The 18,584-nt window shown below is 40.4% G+C and overlaps 2 protein-coding genes across 4 annotated transcripts; both read right to left on the bottom strand.

The window, feature by feature from the left end:
* Nucleotides 1–3,619: 3,619 nt before the first annotated feature.
* RB195_005643 (uncharacterized protein) lies at nt 3,620–8,131 on the bottom strand (the record flags this gene model as incomplete). 2 transcript variants are annotated; one of them, XM_064178271.1, is made up of 10 exons in its annotated part: nt 3,620–3,772; nt 4,759–4,908; nt 4,974–5,067; nt 5,172–5,242; nt 5,301–5,371; nt 5,613–5,716; nt 5,802–5,917; nt 5,983–6,071; nt 6,136–6,290; nt 8,046–8,131. In XM_064178271.1, the coding sequence occupies 10 exons, from the start codon at nt 8,129–8,131 to the stop codon at nt 3,620–3,622; spliced, it is 1,089 nt and encodes a 362-aa protein (XP_064035339.1). The 2 variants fall into 2 exon arrangements, with proteins under 2 accessions (XP_064035339.1, XP_064035340.1); XM_064178272.1 differs by lacking the exon at nt 8,046–8,131 and having other exon boundaries at nt 6,136–6,283.
* Nucleotides 8,132–8,747: 616 nt separating this feature from the next.
* RB195_005642 (uncharacterized protein) lies at nt 8,748–17,260 on the bottom strand (the record flags this gene model as incomplete). Of its 2 annotated transcripts, none has more annotated exons than XM_064178270.1 (16): nt 8,748–8,912; nt 9,399–9,493; nt 9,554–9,617; nt 9,674–9,799; nt 9,857–9,985; nt 10,075–10,230; nt 10,879–10,950; nt 11,218–11,325; nt 11,395–11,478; nt 11,897–11,995; nt 12,071–12,230; nt 12,289–12,443; nt 15,013–15,149; nt 15,771–15,834; nt 15,953–16,036; nt 17,246–17,260. In XM_064178270.1, 16 exons carry the CDS (start codon nt 17,258–17,260, stop codon nt 8,748–8,750), a joined length of 1,713 nt encoding a protein of 570 aa, XP_064035337.1. The 2 variants fall into 2 exon arrangements, with proteins under 2 accessions (XP_064035337.1, XP_064035338.1); XM_064178269.1 differs by lacking the exon at nt 17,246–17,260 and adding an exon at nt 16,276–16,293.
* Nucleotides 17,261–18,584: the final 1,324 nt, after the last annotated feature.

Raw genomic sequence — 18,584 nt, 5'->3', positions numbered from 1 at the left:
TCGTACCCCAGCTCTTCTTATCCTAAACCGAAGTCAGGGAATGAGACTAGGTCGTCCGTCTGTGGAATTCTGGAACTTTCTATTAGGAGACTTTAGAGAAAACAAGAGACGTAGACCTTATTAAGGTCACATACTAGCTTTCTTTCATTAACCAGGGTAATAGAGTCACCATTTTTCCTACAGTAATCTCAAAGTGCTCTTACTGTCAAGTGTGGAAATGTCTAGAGGAATGCGAATGCAAGTTACGACTTCCACGCCCCAATTGAACTCACGAAAAAAGCCAAATCGAACCGGAGAGGATCGCGCTGATGTCGAATACATCGACGATGCCCCACATTGACCGCTTTCACTGGCCGCATAGCGCGAGGCCCTCCGCACGCGGCTGACCGCCGGCTGCTGCTTGAACTAGTCGTCAGCCGTGATTTCTAGACCTATTTTTTCGTAACTAATCCCACCTTGTTGTTCAGAAAATTATTACAGTAACAAGGTATTATTTAAGAAAAAGATTTCCAGTGGAATTTGTGCTGGTGTCCTTTGAATAAGTGTAGCTTCACTAAGAGCTAAACTCTTGATTTACTTTAAGAGTAGATTTCAAAGACTAACTAGAATTAGAAGTGTATCTCAAAAATTTTGCTTTTTGTTGGCATTTCGACGAAAGAGAAGGCACACTTTCTAAAACATAACAAATAAACATAAGGAGAAGGTCGGAATTGGACTGAAGTCCTACGACCCAGGCTCCAGGCGACACTTTAGCACATTCAGCGGCGCGAAACAACAAGACAATTGTTGACGATGGCTTTTAACCATAGGTGTCCACAACTGGATCCAACGCTGCGACTCCCACACCAGATCAGGTCGTTTTTGACCGACATCCACAAAGTGTGCTATTATGACGGGCTACTGACTAGGAGGGATTATGATGGAACAAAAACACAAGACTGGTTCCAGGCCACAAATGACTTTTATAGGCTTCTGACCGGTAATTATTCGCTAATATCCGAGGAGATGAATCTTTTATTGTTGCCGTGAGTAAGAAAGAAGGATTCAAAATACAGTAGGGTCAAAACGACATGAAGCACGTACGCAATTGCGTACGCGGCTTCTTTCGAGGCGCTCCACTGGAGCGTAGGGGCTAGGAATGTGGTGAAACCCTTGTTGGCACCACCCATCGCTGCAGTTTGCCATGGTCCCAACTCGGTTCCAGCTACTACCTCCACCGTGCCATTTCGAGCGCGTACGCAAATGCACCGCAACTACACTCGTGTTTCATGTCGTATTTACCCGACTATACGTATGAGAACCGTGACCTCACGCAACACGTGAACATGCTAAGCTCTAAAGACAAATCACTGGCAGAAGTGAGCACCCGAGATATCGGCGTGACTGGTGCTCTTGCGGATCTGAAGACTGCATACTCAATGTCAAATCTATAGACGTATTGGGGAAGTGAAAAATAGAAAGGAAATTCCCCATCAAAAACACAAATATTCACAAAACACAATTGAACAATCCACATTTTCGAGACAAATGTCACTGTCTTCTATGATCATGAAGTTCGGATTGTGATTGCCCCACCATTCCGTTTTCAAGTGCTTAGGAATAATCGTTAGGTGTTGAAAGCAAAAGAGCGCAGCCATAGAGCAGTGCAGCCACGGAGTCTCATACATTGCATAGAGAGGACGTGAAGACCTGGATGAAAACAAAAGAAAAAAGAAATCGGTGTCATGTGGGGAAAAAAAAACAAATTGACTACGAATACGATCCTGTACAGTCGGATCAAAACGACGAGAAGCACGGTGCAGTTGCGTATGCGGCTGCGCTTAAAGCGGCGCAGTGCAGAAAGCCCTTGGAATCGAGGTGGGACCATCGCGAACAGCAACAATGAGTGATGCTATCAAGAGTCCCCCTCGATTTTGACCACCACGCCCCACCGCACCGCTTCAAGCGCATTCGCTTACGTAATTGCGCTGAGCTTCATGTCTTTTTGATCCGCCTATACTTCCAAATTCATAAGATTTCTAAAAAAAAAGCTTGGTAATATCGACACCACAAGAAAGAAGAGATACTTTCACCTTTGGCATGAAGTATCCCACATCGCTTACCTAATTCGTTGATTTCTCCAAGATACGAGTTAACCGAAATTCCCACCGATGCGAAAAACGCCCATAACAATCGCCAGACATAGCGCTCGATCTGCAAATCACTCATTTTCATCCAGAAATCATTTTCTACTAAACTCCTGAACTCGACGTTAAAGTGAATGTTTAAGGGGTAAAAGTGTGTGTGAGGGAGAGCACCCAATACCGCTCTAATCGAGTTGCACTTGAGGGGCAAAATCAATCCCAGAACACAAAACCGTTCTTTAAGGCATTACCTCTGGTGCAGATTTCAGGTGGGTTTTCCTATATGGGCTCGTGGATTATGGGGAGGAAGGTGATTCCGTCCACTTCTTCCTAATCGTCGTAAAAAAACGGCCCGGAAGATGCGGCTCCGAGTGTTGCTGGGCGCTATTTTCTACAACGAGTTCGATTGGAGCGCGCCAGCCTTGTGCACGCGCCGCATCTTCCGGGCGGTTTTTTTTACGGCGTTTTTGGAGAATTTGGCGAAGTTAAAGCATTAGTGGTTCCAACTCTATTTTATTCTATTCTCTCTGTAGCCTTAGCCTGTAGGTCATAAATCCTCTGAGACAGAGACAACTGGTAAGATTTTAGGGCCCTGATTGACCCAACTATTCACTTCCAGTGATGAAATGTCGATTGATGAACTATGGTTTCCTCAAATAGGAAAGCCACTTTGCAGTTGAGGACGGCTTTTGTGCCCTAGTGACGATTTTGCGCTCTGAAACGCAGTTCGATCAGAGCAGTGTTGTATGCCCCCTCTTCATCTACCTTCTGCCCTGTTTAAGCGAGGTCTCTCTGAGTTTGTCTGAACTCCATACAGCTCAAAACAGCGTAGCGTATAATTATATAGCCCAGGAAAGCTGTGTGCATATTCCTTAGCTAGATCCAAGCACCACCGGATACCCAGAGGCCGAACCAGACCTCAGCACTTCCGCCTTTATGATATCATCAAAGTCGTCTATTTCTCACCAACATCAATCAACATCGTGAGGCCTCACTGACTTACAATCTAACAACATGTAAGCGAAAATTGATTCGATCCATAGTGGATCTGAAATTATCGCACTCAATTGTCCCCATAAAATAATCAAAAAAAAGAGGGAAAAGACAGACACAACAGAACTCAATGTGCACATACTCCGCATAACATACAGGATCCTTACTGTTGGTTTTCATCTGGATATGAATATTCTGTTTATTCGATACAAGCGAAGAAAATCAACAAAAATATGTGGTCTCAACAAAGAACATGGTCTCCTATACAAGATGAAATATAAATTTTTCACAAAATGAAACTAAACTTAATCATAATCCTATGAAACCTAGCAGTAGTAAGGTAACTTCCAGGATAGAAACATGTCAAAAATTCTTAAAATCAAATTTTCTCGAGTTTTCTGAGATTTCTAGTCTTCCCACGACACGGAAGCGATATTCAACAGCCATGCGATAGACATTATTATGAACAACAAGTCATCTTGATGTACTACATATATGGATAGTTACTGCTTGACCATGTCCGGCTTTGGGTGGTAGAAAAGTGCGGAGTGCATCACAGTTTCCGATAGGTTCCCAACTAGTGATGGATGGTATTTTCCAACAACGTCTGTGGCTTTACCTTCAAGCACCAGTAATCCGTGAAGTCGTTGTTCTACCTTAAGCAAGGAAAGGGTGAAATGAAAATTCCAGATGATAGAAGATTACTCGCACAATTAAAAACTTGTGTTGATCATATCTCGAACTCATTACTCATTCCATTCTTATTCTCAAAAATTTTGTTTTCAATGGCTTAAGTAAAATAAGGTAGTTCTTAGGGTTTTAACCGTCAATAAAAAATACAACAAAATAATGCGATTGGGTTAAAGTAACCACCGGTTAATAGTGATAACATATAATTATCATTATTGTAATTACTAATTCACGGTATTATTATAGTATAATAATATCGTGAATTAGTTAGGCGGTGTAGCGCAGTCAGTCAGAAGTTTCGCTGTGGCTGCAGGACGATCGATCGAGGTTCGTTTCCGCCCCAAGCCCAACCAAGGCTATTATTCCAACGGGGGACAAATCCAGACTTGTTGTTGCAGACTTGTTTGGGAGGATAAAAACACTGACTTGATACATCGACCAACCCCTGCAAGTCATTCATTGTAAGGCTGCACGCGCATTCATAAGTCTGAGTTGAAGTGAAGGCGGATGCGCATCCCAAGCGGATTGATTAACACCAGACAGTTTTTCTTCTTATCTCACTGCCGTACAAAGCTTGACATCCCGTTTTCTGTTGCGGCTAGAATTAATACCCAGAAATAACTAATGGAAAATCACTTAAACACAGTCTTTTTCCGCGAAATTCTCGGTCTAAGTGCTCTTTCGTTTCTCAAGTATTCACACCACTAGACATTTTCTGCCTCTTGGTTAGTATGTCGTGTCGCATGAGAAAAACCTCTTAAACCTCCTTAACCTAGATATTACACATCGTCGATGACTGCTTTGAGACGGCGATTATCAACACAATTATAACTACGGCACTTCAAAAGTCATTATCGAAAAATATCGCTGAAATGTCGGAATGATTATCGACTTGAAATTTCAAAAGGGATTTGTTAAAAGACCCTCTCAAAGACTCTAATTTGATACTTACCTCCTGTAACTCTTTTTTGAGTTCCTGCTTTCGTTTTTCCATTTCTTTTGATTTCTCTTTCAGCTCTTTGATGTACCGTTGATGTAGTTCTTCGAGACGCCTCTCCTTCTCTTGCTCAACACGAGCGCGAAGTTGAGCCTCAGCCCACGCCTGAAGTTCGATGATCCCATTATGATTCTATCACATGATGAGATATTAAAGAATTTTTCGATCACCTTTCGAGTTTTAACGTGCTCAGGTTGTTTTTGAACGTGGTATGCAATCTTCAGTTCCTTTAAAACCCTATCAAATGCTTCCGTATCCCTCTCTCTGAAAGGAAATCGAATCGTTCGGTTAGTTGTCGAACAACAGAAAGAAACAACATAAAAAAGGTGAGATAGGAGTAAACCGTCACGGAGGTCAAATTTGCTCACCTCAATAAGCGAAGAAATTTCCTTCTGGCGTTGATTACTAACCATATTCTATGAGTCAACCAAGTAGGCTTCTGAGAACAACTTTTTTTTTCTTCGGCATTACATACATTTTTCCCGGTAAATTCTAACCTTTGTAGTTTGCTTAGAGATCTCATCGACTAGAAGGGACCAATGGCGGATCAGAGCAGTCATCCACGCGACTAAAATTTCAGAGAGAAAACTTATATGTAGCTACTAGGAAAATGAAAGCAATGAACTACTAGTAGGCGCCATTTAAAGAGAAAACAACTTCCAACAAATGAACAGGACATGGTGTAAGGCGTAAGCGTAAGAACATCCAACAACTAATTAGATTGAACCTTCCAGAAAAGCAATCATAGAATAGAAGAAAAGAATCATCAAGGAGAAAAAGAACCCATCCAGAAACACGCTTCAACATACTTTTCATCTCAAGACTGCTGTTGTCCAATGTATGCTGATTTACTTTACCAATCAACTCAGACTTCCACTCGCTAGTAATATCTCTCCGTGTACCGAATCCTATGCTGAAATACATGATAATATCCTACTCCTACAAAAAAATCTATTATTTTCCTAAATTTTCCTGAGAAGACGTCAGTAAAGACCGACCTAAAGATTTTCTTAACACTTTCCGGGGCATCCTTTAGCACATCAATGCCTTTGTATGGATAACGAGGAGCTGAGAGATCTAAGTCAGGCAATCCAAATTTAACGCGATCCGCCACCTGATACAAGAATAGTGAATTTCATTTCAGAACGAAACTTCGAGAAATGACACCTCAAACCGTACCAAGTTATCCGCGGCCTTTAGTCCCAGATCTCGTTCTGAGCCGATCTTTTCATAGTAAAGCTTTCCCAAAGCGTCAATATAGTTTTCGTCTAGAAAGAAGCTATCCCAGTTATACCATTGTAATTCGCTGGATGCACGCATGCAGTAACTCACCTAGAGGCAATTCTCTTGCGGCCTTCTCAAAGTAATCAGGATCCTGTTTGGCTGGATCAGTTACTGTTTTGTGAATGTTGAAAAAGGTTGTTCGACCTCGAGCAACAGCAGCAGTCGTGTGCAATGCGCGTCGAGAAAGCGACTGCATTGTACACCTAAAAGTACATTCCAGTTATCCGGATACTAGTGCAGAATAACGCAAAACTAACAGATCAGGAAACAAATTTAGAAAAAGATGGAAATTATCAAAATACTTTTCAAGACATTCGCTTCAATCAATCCAATCGATTCAATCGTTCATCACAGACATCAGTAAGTTCATAAGAAAATCTTACGTTTTTTACTGACAAGCATTCTTTTCGCACATAGATTACATATTCTATAACATGTTACAATGATAATATTTCTGCACAATTCATCATTCAATTTTCAGTCCTAATAATTTCGTCCCTACCTTCCAAAAGCGTACCCACACTTATGCCAAGTACAACAACAGTCGCTATTAGTGGCACTGGTTCCATAAATGTTACTTAAAGGCTTCACCCCACGAATCTGGAGTGGTACGGACTTCCGGTGGAGTATTCGGATACGGCTTCGAGCGTTCCGGCGCACTGTTTTCCATAAGGAGTTCGATTGGAGCGCGCCAGCCTTGTGCACGCGCGCATCTTCTGCGCCGTTTTTACGGCAATTAAGGAAAAATGGACGGAATCACCCCCTCTCCATAATCTACTATGCCGTATACGAATACCCCACCTGAAATCCGCACCACCTCAGATTCGTGGTATGCTGCCTTTAACACAACTCATCACAAGGAAGTATTCGGAAAAAACTTGACTGATCCTTCTACATGAAAACCACTTTACATGAATAAGCGTTTCGCATACACACATTTTCTTATGCAATGACTATTGGGATTGAAAACCTGTCTATAAGGTCGATTCAAATCGTTGACATTAAGAACTTGCACGAGAGACGACAGGACCGAGGACCGTCATCCAGAAATGGGCCTAGATGGGCTAGGGAACACAGCTAAGTGATTGATTTCCTACAGAGTGAATCCGTAGATCAAAATCGCCAGATATAGGATCGTGCTGATAATAACACCTCCCAATCAGTATAAATCAACCGCATAAATTATACTAAGTGCAAGCGATCACCACGATAAATTCAAAAAAAAAAAAGATCAGGCAAGATCTGACTGATTGTTCTAGAAGTTAAGAAGGGGATTTCTCTCTTCTGAGCGAAATCGCTAGAAATGCTCTCGTGCTAATCACTAGCAACACGACTCCCTTATCCAGTGGAAATCAATTAGTTAGCTCCGCTCCTCATCCGATCTAGCCCTTCGTAACCGCCTCATTTTAGGATGAAGATATGCCGTCCTGCTACCTCACAGGTTGTTTCTTTAGCTTATTACTTTCAATGGTTCGAGTGGGGCACACATATATAGATGGGCCATCAGTATTAAAAATTGTTGTGTGAGGATACGCATGTGCACGAAATACACACCACATATACAAGTACACCTAACAAAAAGTTTTTTTTTTAATCTGATTCCTGATCACATTTACTTCTTATAGACTCTGATACATCTCTATTACAATGCGAATGCAGCTAGTTCAAACAGGTTTGAATACACCTTCCAGCCTCGTCTGCGGCTGCGCAACTCTAAGCTTTCCTTATGCAAGACACCTAACTGGAAGTGAAATTGCGCGGATAAGGATTTGAAAAGAACTACATCCATCGGCAGGAAATATTAATAATGGCTCACAGTTGAACCTAACTATTCTCTATGGTTCATATACTCCGAGAGAGGTTACATGAGGTCACTATGTCAGCGTGCTTCCAACTAAATGAACCACTCCAATGTGCTTCCACAGATCCCTTCCATCAACGCATACCCTAAGTATTACCGCATATGAACGGAATAGACCCATACTCTCCCTTCAATACACATCTTTATATTACAAATGACGAGTAGCTCTTCAACGATATGCATACAAAACAATCGCAGATTCACAGGGGGCGGATATATCACTCTAGCAACAACGTCGTAGCGTGCAAATGATCGGTGAATACTAAATCCGCAATATGTTAAGGTGGATAGACGACGCCGGGTTGAGCTACGACGAATACAAATAAAAAAAAATGAAAACGAAAAAGAAGAAAAGAAACAACGTGGAAACCAAGTAGAAACAATCATGATATGAATGTCGTGTGTGCTAAGAAAAATTGAGGCTGACGGGAAGGAGCAATAGGCGATAAATTAGAAGAAGGCACCTCATCAGACCATTCAACACAACTATGAACTAATTCCAACGAACACATGGCAACATTTACTCCGTTTGTCGTCCGTCACACTTACTGTAATCCCCGTGCAAGAGTACGGTTCTGCATAACGACAAACTTATTGAGAACAACCAATCGATATCTAATTGATCTGTGCGTATTGCTTTACAATGTAAGTCGACTGGGAGTTGTGTAGATGGCTGTTATTGCGCAGATGAAAGAAACGAAAGTCTCTAGGAAGCTGATAAATGGCTCATACAACTCGAATGAAGTCTTAAATAAAAGGCCGTACATCAATATGCACATGCACGTATCGATACTATCGATTACATGTTCTCATACTGATCGATTCGACGTTTCGTATTTCCGCCACGGATCTGACGCAGCGTCTTGTACTTGTCACGACCGGCTCGTTTGTTCTCCATGTGCAATACGTCGTAGTCGGTGACAGCACGCTCATCCTTCACCACTTCAAGTTCGCGGGTAAGCATCTTGAATAAGTTAGAATAACTAAGAAATCATTTTCCAAAAATTAAGGTAACATCAACTACGGAGCTGTGGCGAAAAGGCTGTTACTCCGTAATCATCTCAAAGGTCGATCAAAGAAGGCCAGGCTCGCGAAAATGTGGAAGAGCCTTCCACCGTATGATGATCTTGCAGCGTTGTGTCAATCTACACTGAGAGTTCACCATTCATCAATTCGCGCTTTTTTTGCTTTGCAAATTGATGTACCGAAAACACTCGTTCAGTGTGTTCACGGTGGTTTCGTGCGGGCTACTATTTTCGACGCAAAAGATCGTTCTTGGAAATAAATGTGAAATGAAGTGTGAATCGTTTAGCGATGAAAAATGAAGAGAATCTGAAAACTCATTTCAAGGAAAGGAAATCAAATATGAAACATCGAAATACCAGGAGCTTCAACCTCTCACTAGAGGAATCCTTTTTTTAGACAAAAATACCAGTGAAGTTTTTATTACCTCGAGCTTGGTTTTTATGCTCTGATTCTGTTCGGTAGCCGTGATACGATCTAGCTCTCGCTGAGGCACATGTTGGTCAGCTTCATTGGTGAGGTCTTCAAAAGTTTAAAATACAGTTTATACAATTTGCCCAACACGAAGCCGAAAAATCTCACCAGTCGTACAATTCTCATCTTCGTCGGTGTGATTATCCTCGCGTGTGAGCATCGTGTGATGGATCTAAAATTAAAAATCATTTCTACCTAATGAAACCTTGTTTAGAACGTAAATCGCACATGAGTAGTATGATTGATAATGGAGCTATGCTGCATGACAGCCTCACGGCGAGCAGCTTCAACTTCGTCTTGCAAACGGTGAGTAACCTCGGTCTGGCGCTGAACTTCATTGCGCATTTCTTGCACCTGAAAAAATTCTCCGCAGAGATATCAATTCGCAAATGATCGTAAACTAAGAAATACCTCGGTCTCACGCTGAGCAACTTCATCACGAAGTCTTCGCCTTTCCTCATCACTCATCATCTTTTCAGATTGCAGCTGAGCAGTAAGTTCACGCAGTTCGACTTCCTTGTTTTCAAGAGCCTCTTTCGCCTGGAGCGGGAAAATTTATGTGAAGCACCGGATTGGAAACTACGAGAATACAAACAAATCAGTGAGGATTTGAAAAAAAAAACACGCACCAATTGCAACTGCCTTAGCTGCATTTCAAGATTATGAATGGTGTTTTGAGCCTCGAGCAATTCTCTCTTAGCACGTTCCATATCTTCTGCCATACGTCGCATGCGATCTTCAGCTTCACGCTGACGAGCCTCCGCTTGTTCACGAGCGGACATTTCCTAGAAGAGAATTTGTTCAAGTGAACTAATCTCCGACCGATCTCTTTCATGGTTTGCTTTTTTACTAATTCTCAATAGTCACTTAGCGCTTTATCATCGAACTTGATTATATGAAAATAACAGCAGATTCGACTAAGGTACCTTATCGACCAATTCTACAAATGAATCGAGAGCAAGCCAGACGCCATAAAAGCACACCAAGCGAGAACCTATTAACTATGTCACATCCTCCAGACATACTGGTCCGCGAAAAAAAAAAAAAACTAATTATAGAGAGAAGATGTAACATCTCAAAAACGGTCCTATTAATCATAAATAGAACAAGGAAACTAAATCGAAAATAATCAAAAGTACATGCAATATACTTCGATCTCTCCTGAGATTTGTCTGCAATTTAGAACTTTTCTCATGTCATAGAGGAGCAGAAATAGAACTGCTTAGTTCATCTCAACTTTCACATCCTTATAATGGTTTCTGTTCATAGGGAGAAAAAACTACGTAATAAGAGATAGAATTTGCAACGTAGGCGTGCAGTTTGGAGCTGGGACCATCTGAAAGTCAAGTGCTGAGTCACTGACTATGACTTAGGATGATGCGCTTCATTATTTTAACTCTAAGAACCGAAGCCTCTCAGTTAGTAAGAATCACCTTGTTAAGTCTTTCTTGCTCGGCCTGCTTAAGAGCTCTTTCCTCACGGGCTTGTTGCTTCATTTGTTGCACCTAAAAGTAAGAGTTAACAGGATTCAGAACCTCGAAAAAGTTGCATGGTTCAATATTATCTCCACTGCAGACAATGGAAAGAAAAAACTATCGTTTCGGTGGCATAAAAAAGCTTAATTTCAGAACGACTAAAAAGTTCTTATCCTAACACACCCATCCAAAAGAGCAAGTTTTGCAACAGAATTAACACTTGAATACTTCCCCAATGTTACCGAAAATGACAAAAAAAAACCTCCAGAAATGAGAGAGAAGGTGAGAAGAACAGACCTCGATGGTGTCTGGCTTGCGACGGCGCATGTACAGCTCGTGATTACCCATGCAAAGTGCAAGAATGCGCTTGTTAATGCGAAGTCGAGGTGCATAGAAAACAAAATCCTAAAAAAATCTAGATTTCGCGTATTTATAGTATCTGATGATTGAATGAACAATGAAAAATGGACTCACATTTGCCTTTTTGTCGATTGGTTTGATCACAAACTTCTTATCGTTGAATGAAATGTTGCGAATCTCAGACCACGGAAATCCTACCTTTAATAATTAGAAATAAAGGACGAGAAAGGCAAGACAGAAAAAAAGTGGATTCAAATAATTTCCGAGCGTTAATACTCTGATACAATTTGACTGAATTCTACTGTTTCTTTATCCCAAAACAACTAAGTACTCCCGAAGGATCATTTGCAGATATCTCGGAAATTTCGAGCGCCTTCAAAAATGTTAGCAACGTATTTGAACATAAATCAAATTCTAGACAAGTGATCAAGTGAGTGAACCGTTCTAACATCTAGGTGATAAACAGCTGCTTATATGCAACGCCCATGACGAGCAAGTTTAGCGGAACAAAATTCATCGAGTTGACTTATAAAGTAAGCTACTACGTTGATTCTCTCTAAAGAGGATCTTTATTGAACGAAAACAGGCAGGTCCTCAAAAATCGAAATAAAACTACCTTCGGTGACAGCTTATCCGACTTCTCGTAAATATTGAGGCCCAGTGCATCTACACCCAAATACAGATCTGTTCCTTTCTTGTTGCGAATTTCGAAATACTGAAAAACAAAAGGATTATATCTAAAATAGTGGCATACATTTTCATTTAAAAATATGTTCTAAACTACACTTACGTTAACACCGTACATCTCAAGATCTTGAGCAAGTTTCAGGTATTCAAGCATAGCCTGTTCGCGGCTAGTTCCCCTGTGGTCCGCCCACCATGTCATAATTCTCTTCTCCCAATCGTCGGAACTCATCTTGAACTGGCCTGCTACTCGTTGCGGAAGCAGCCTGGCATGATTAGTGCTTCGTTACAAGTCGCATTCCACAGACATCTATCATTACTAACCTATCAGCGGTGAGGCAACCAGGCTTGTGCGTTTCCGGTTGATAGTCACCGTATTTTGCTTGCATAGCAAACGATGCCAAAAGCACAGAAGTTTCTGGTGAGCAATACACTTCATCAGAAAGTATTGCATCTTTCACTTGAAGGTAGAAAAGACGCTGAAAAAACCACATTCAGTTACTATCATCATTACGCTCACTGGAGGTGGAATGTTCAGGTATTCCACTGAATTACGTAAACGAACCTTTGACTTGGATTGAAATATTGGAATTACTTGTAGGGAAAGATGAGAAGACAAAATTGTTACTGATTCTTGATTACAGTTGGCATACAATGTTTAAGTACCTGGACGACAAGTAAAAGGCCAGAAAGAAGTCTTTAATATGGCAAACTAGTTCTCGTACGTACTACAAAACCAAAACGACAGACTACATGTCAGAAAGGAGGATCAAAAACCGCTTATTAGTATGAAAAATAAGGAAAGCCGTTCCCACATCAGTTATTCTTCACGATAACTAACTAATCACCTTAAAAACTATAGTAGAAGTCTCACAAACCAATATGAGCACTATAATAGAGAGCTGATAGTTGGAGAAATTTCAAATCTCATTAGTTCGTTTACCCAAAATGTCAGATGGGGAAATGGCAGTTACACAGTACACAGCACAACTTCAATGCGCTGATGCGATCGGTAGTGAAAATCAAATCTTTAAAAAGATAAATGAAAAACAATATTTTATTTCTCAAGTGAATACACTTGTGTACCGATGCAGCTTAGAAGACACAACAATATAACACGTGCTTGTGACGTTGAAGAGAAATAACTTTGCTAAGCCACACAAAGGTGATTCTCATGTCACAAGAAGCGAGCGATCTCCTCAGACGGAAGAATAGCAAAGTGATAACAGTAGTCGATACTAGGGAAAAAGATGCACATGCGGCAGAAGAGCTTATGTGCACATTCCTACTTTGAAAGCAGTACGCTGACAGTCACCGCCGCAAAATCATCTCCGACGACGAAGTAAAACCTCGGAACAATCTATAGTTCTTACAGTTTTGAACGCACGAATAAACATTCAATATCTTAAGAAATGGGGTGAAAAAGGGATCGAGAAAGGAATCAACACTCAACGATTTGCCGAATTTGTGGAACTACGAGAAGCCGAGGTGCAATATATATATATATATATATATATATATACATATATATATATATATATATTGGAAATGAAATTGATCCACAACAAAAACCTAGCAAAATACCTCTTGATAGAGATCAGGTGTTTCTTCATTGCTACTGATGGCAATCAGAACAATATAAGGACAACAACCAGACAAGTTTCTTTGCTACGAAAACTTATGGTAAATCCCCTTCAGAATAAGAATCGTAGCTAGCGCCAAGATAAAATCGGAGCGTCGGCGCAAGTGCAGTTAAACATTGTTCCAGCTTTTATTTCCTCTAGATTTGTTGATCTTCTTACGCATAGCCCCCAAAAAATGTCCTGCAGTAGTATCCCTATCATCAAATATGAAATTTCGGATTGAGTAGATCAAGAACCTACTTTTTCACTCGGTCTTCAACCAGTAATCAAACATTACAGACAGACAAAAGAAAAATAGTCACAAATCCTCAAGCATTGATGTTTCTGCGCCCGCTGACTGCGAGTATTGCCATGGTTCGATCATTTGTTTAATCCTTCTCGTTTCACTTGACCCAGGATCCGAGTTTTTAAGGCACAGCTTCAGTTCAAACATGTTGTCTTCGCACCCCAAGCTCATTGCTACACAGAAACCAATCCATGAAACAATTCCTCTCAACTCTCCCACGTTTTAATGCCCTCAATCGAATTCAAGAATGAATGCGTTCGGTGTCGATAGCCATGTCATAACATCCCTGCCTATGTCATAATGTATGACTCAAACAATATAAACAAACGTCTGAGGACGCCTACATTCATTCGCCTTGTTGTCGGACAGAAACGAATTCCTCATAAATTACTCATCACATATCACCAAACCATTATGTGAAATCTTAAAATGGACGGGTGCTACCGCACTAGAAAAGTCCTTTAATTATTCAGTTTCTTGTGCGATGAAAGATCTATCTGCACTAAGACACACACTAAAACACGGCACTTCCTCCCTTATCAGTTTCAACGAGCAAAGTGGTGGAGGTAATATGGTGAAATCGATAGGAATTTCGTAGGACGTGTGAAGAGCGACCAATAAATGGTTTTCGACCCTGCACAGAGAAGCTTTCTCTATCAGCAACTTGATAACAAGGGTACGTCAAAGCTTCTCACAAACATAGAAGAAACATGGCAATGGCTCCACGATGGCGCTGGATTCCGAATAAAAAGCTAATCTTCTGCAATTTTCCTAAAAACGATGAAACAAGTCATCAAAAAGAACGCTTATTTCAGGACAACACGCATCAAGGTTCTGCTCAAACACTCAAATGTTTCTGGCATTGTTCCCATTTCGATTACCTCCGTACTACATGTGGAGATGGAGGAGTGGGACGATTCCAGCGGTCTACTGCGCATAAGCGGATCGTGTTCGAAATACAATAGAGGACAATGCATGGATAATTCGACAAGCGCACGTCTAGCCTTCAAAAAAGCAACAACTTACAGCCATTTTCGGTGAATCATGAGACAGAAATTAAGTGAAGCATGTAGAAAACAAATAACAACAACAGTTTGTATCTGAGAGATACGAACTCACTAAAGTTACATCCTGAATGATCTCTTCTCCGACGTCTTCCGGATAAAACTTTGCACGGAACTTAAACATCAATGTGGAATCTTTCTTCACATCCTGCGACAGCACCTTCTTATTCAATTTCAGCCATGTTGGGAAGCCTTCAAACAGTATAAATGAGAAGGAACAGATTCTTGCTCTAAAAAAGCTGTAAGTAGAGAGAGAAAAAAGACATGAGGGAATGTGAGCAAGTGTTCATATTTTTCAGCAGTACTACCTTAAACTTATAGGAACCATCTCAGAAGAAAAACATGAACCGTTCGGCTAATTCCTTTTCACATAATGTATCGTATGTAGGTAATAACTCAAAAATATAATATGTACTCAAAAAAGTATAGATTAATCAGTTAAAGTCTCTCATTTTTTAGAATTCTAATGGCTTAGTGAATTATTTCCAAATCTATTCTAACAAAACCATTTTCTAAATCAACCATTATGCATATATTTCCGACGGGAAATATCGGCACTGACGGCTAAAAGGGTATACAGAATCAGCGAGCACTGACTAAGAGAGAATTTCTGTACGAAATTAATAAAACATCTCGCGAGCAATCATCAATTCATGCCATTCAAAACCAAAACAAACGGAAAGAGCGAGGGAGGCATTACGAAACACAACGAAGAAGAAAAATTCGGCTCATGTAAATTACCATATATAATGGATTCTACCAGATAGAGGTATATTTGTGCGATAAAAAAACTGGACTGAGATTAATATGCACCTTTCGTATCCGTGTATTGCAATCCAAAGTACCATATTTCTCGTAGCCCGATAGTTTTGACGACCTAAGATAAGAAGCATTGCAACAAAAGAAGCGATTCCTCTGGAAGCTAGAAAATGTTCGCCCAACAAGTAAGCGGAACCACACATAGAAATTATATGGCGGTGAAATACACGGATTACCTGATCGAAGAGCTGCTTGCCAGTGGTATTGGATTGGATGGCAAATTCCAGCTCTGCGTCCATAGTGGTGACGCGCACATTGATCTAAAATGAATGGCATGAGCAATAGTTAGTAGTGTAAAGTAGGCGCAAGTAGTTTTAGTGCATGTAGTTCTAATGTTACCCCAGTCGAAAAAAAAAATCCAAAAAACTGTCAAAAATTCTGCGCAAAGTTTAAAGCTGCAATGTTTTCTCTTTGGTACGTTAGCAGTGAATTGAGCGAGAAAAGATCGTCCTCAAAATCTTAAGAAGGAAAAAAAATCAATCTGATACTAAACACATACGTCCGGAGAGGGCGCCATAGTCGCGAACGAGCAGGCAGCAACTATTCACCAAAACGTGCCCGCCCCTTTATATGGCACGAAAGCAGCGAGCAGAATCACCTGCACGCACTCCTCAGAAAAAAAGAAGAGACACTGAGGATTAAAGAAAAATTCTTGTTTAAATATGCACTTTCTCATTACAGAGAGTGTATAATACCATAATTTTGTATGCAGACCCTGAATTGTTCATGTTGCTGGAAAAAACATGCTTGACAACAAAACTTTGCAAAACCTTGAATATGTGCTTAGTAAAAGTATTAGAAGACAACGCTTGACACATTAAACTATTCTCATTTCTCAAACTCGCAAAAAAAGCATAAAGCTTGTTCCTTCCACCAACACAACGCGTGCGCACACACGCAGCTATTCGTGAAATTAATACAGTGCTGTCAGTTTTGACAAACACTTATTATCTTATACGTTAGATTCTGTCTTTTATATTTGGGCCAATATATTCCTTCTCGATTCAAATGTCTGGTTATTATCAAATGAATGCTCGCAAACATGACTAACCCTTACTCTCTTCAATCATCTATCACTGCCAGAAATAAGGATAAGAAGAACGTTTGTAAATCTTTGAATAATAATTAATACCGTCCCTGTCTTAAGTCATAGGGTTATTGTTTAGAAAAACACAAGCAATTTCCTACTAAAAGCAACTAAAATAAAGAAAATATGTAAATATTCCATCCTTACAAACTGAAAGGTGTTTATCATCAGCATTGAGTGACTTGCTATTGAGTCATCAATGAATCATAGCCTTACACATCCTAGAATAGATCTCAGCCAAATTTAGAAAGTCACTGCAGCAAGGAAGACAAATGAACGCATGCTGTCGTAGTAAGCACAGAGTCAAAAAAAAACTACTTAGATACTAATAATACCAAAGCACCGAGATCTTCGGTATAAAAAAACAAAAATAATGACTTACTGCTTTTTTAGACATGATGGTCTATACTAGCTGGCACGTAGCGTGCGAATAGCGGATAGACGGGCAGTTCCGACGACGCAGTAAGAATCTGGAACAAATAGAAAAACTCATAGGTACTGAATGCCTACAAAAATCGAATCAAGACATAATATCGAAACAATTAAGGTGCACCAAGGCGAATATTGAAGTAGGAGAAAATGAGCATAAGATCCTAGCAGACATGATAAAACATCAAGTTATGAGTCAGCAACCAAGTTTTCGCAGGATCCGGATGGGTATTATGCAAAACTGTTTCATGTGCGAAACAGGAATGTCGCTTATTGCAGAAACATGGATACAAAGAAAGCGGCATTCAAGGGACCAACAAGATACCGTTGGTTTTAGAAGAATTTTTGGCTGTCTACGTTTAAATATGAAGGGAATGCCTCTTGCAAAAAAGCAATAAATATTGTATGTGAAACCGAAAAAAAATAGCAGAATATGACACAGAAAATTTGACTAAAAAAAGACTAACTTTAACAGAGAAATATAAGATTAAAATGAAAAAAAAATCCCCATCACTCCATAATATGGAGAGAAGCTAATAATGTGGAATTGTATCACGACTATCCTTAAAAAGTGGAATGTGCTATTTATGGAAAGGAAACGCTTAAATAAAGAGGCCTAATTATATGAGCTGCTTACGATTAACGCATAAAAGCCCGAATTAGTTCCCCAGCGATCAGATTTGGACATGAGAAGCGTTGAAGAAAACTCGGTCATATTAGGCCACCGTAATGAATGTGAACCGTAGAGATTCATATCTCATTACGGAACCATTAACAAGGAAACAAATCAATGTCGAGGTAGTGCCAATATGTTTTCAGGAGGCGTCTACCGTGATTACTCTGATAGTTTGTGCTATCGACCAAATTAGCTCAATACTATGCCTGTATAGAGGAAATCGAATAAACTCAGAAAGAAAGAAAAAACGCTAGAGAAAAGGAGAACTAACGTTAAAGCACCAGGAACATAAGAATACTGGAAACCTAGAGAAAAAAGGATTGGTGACATTAACCTATTCATTAGAAGGTGAAATATGGGTGAAATAACGAGTTGGAACTGAAAAACAACGAAAATGAGAGATTTAAACCAAGTAGGATCCGAAGGAGTCAGCATGTAGCTTGGAATATTTGAAAATTTCGCGTGTACGAGAACCGAAATGAGCCAGAGAGGGACGGTTGGCGCACTACCGGCGCCGGCTGACCCGCATTGAGGTGGTGCGACTCGACCAGCCTTGGGTCATGCTCAACGTCAACAAACTTCGTCGACGAGAGTGGTGTTATCAGGTCTGAGCCGT

This window comes from Necator americanus, chromosome I (assembly GCF_031761385.1).
Source record: "Necator americanus strain Aroian chromosome I, whole genome shotgun sequence".
NCBI classification, from domain to species: Eukaryota; Metazoa; Nematoda; class Chromadorea; order Rhabditida; family Ancylostomatidae; genus Necator; species Necator americanus.
The sequence above is the reverse complement of the archived record's forward strand: the minus strand, read 5'-3'. Positions and strand labels throughout refer to the sequence as shown.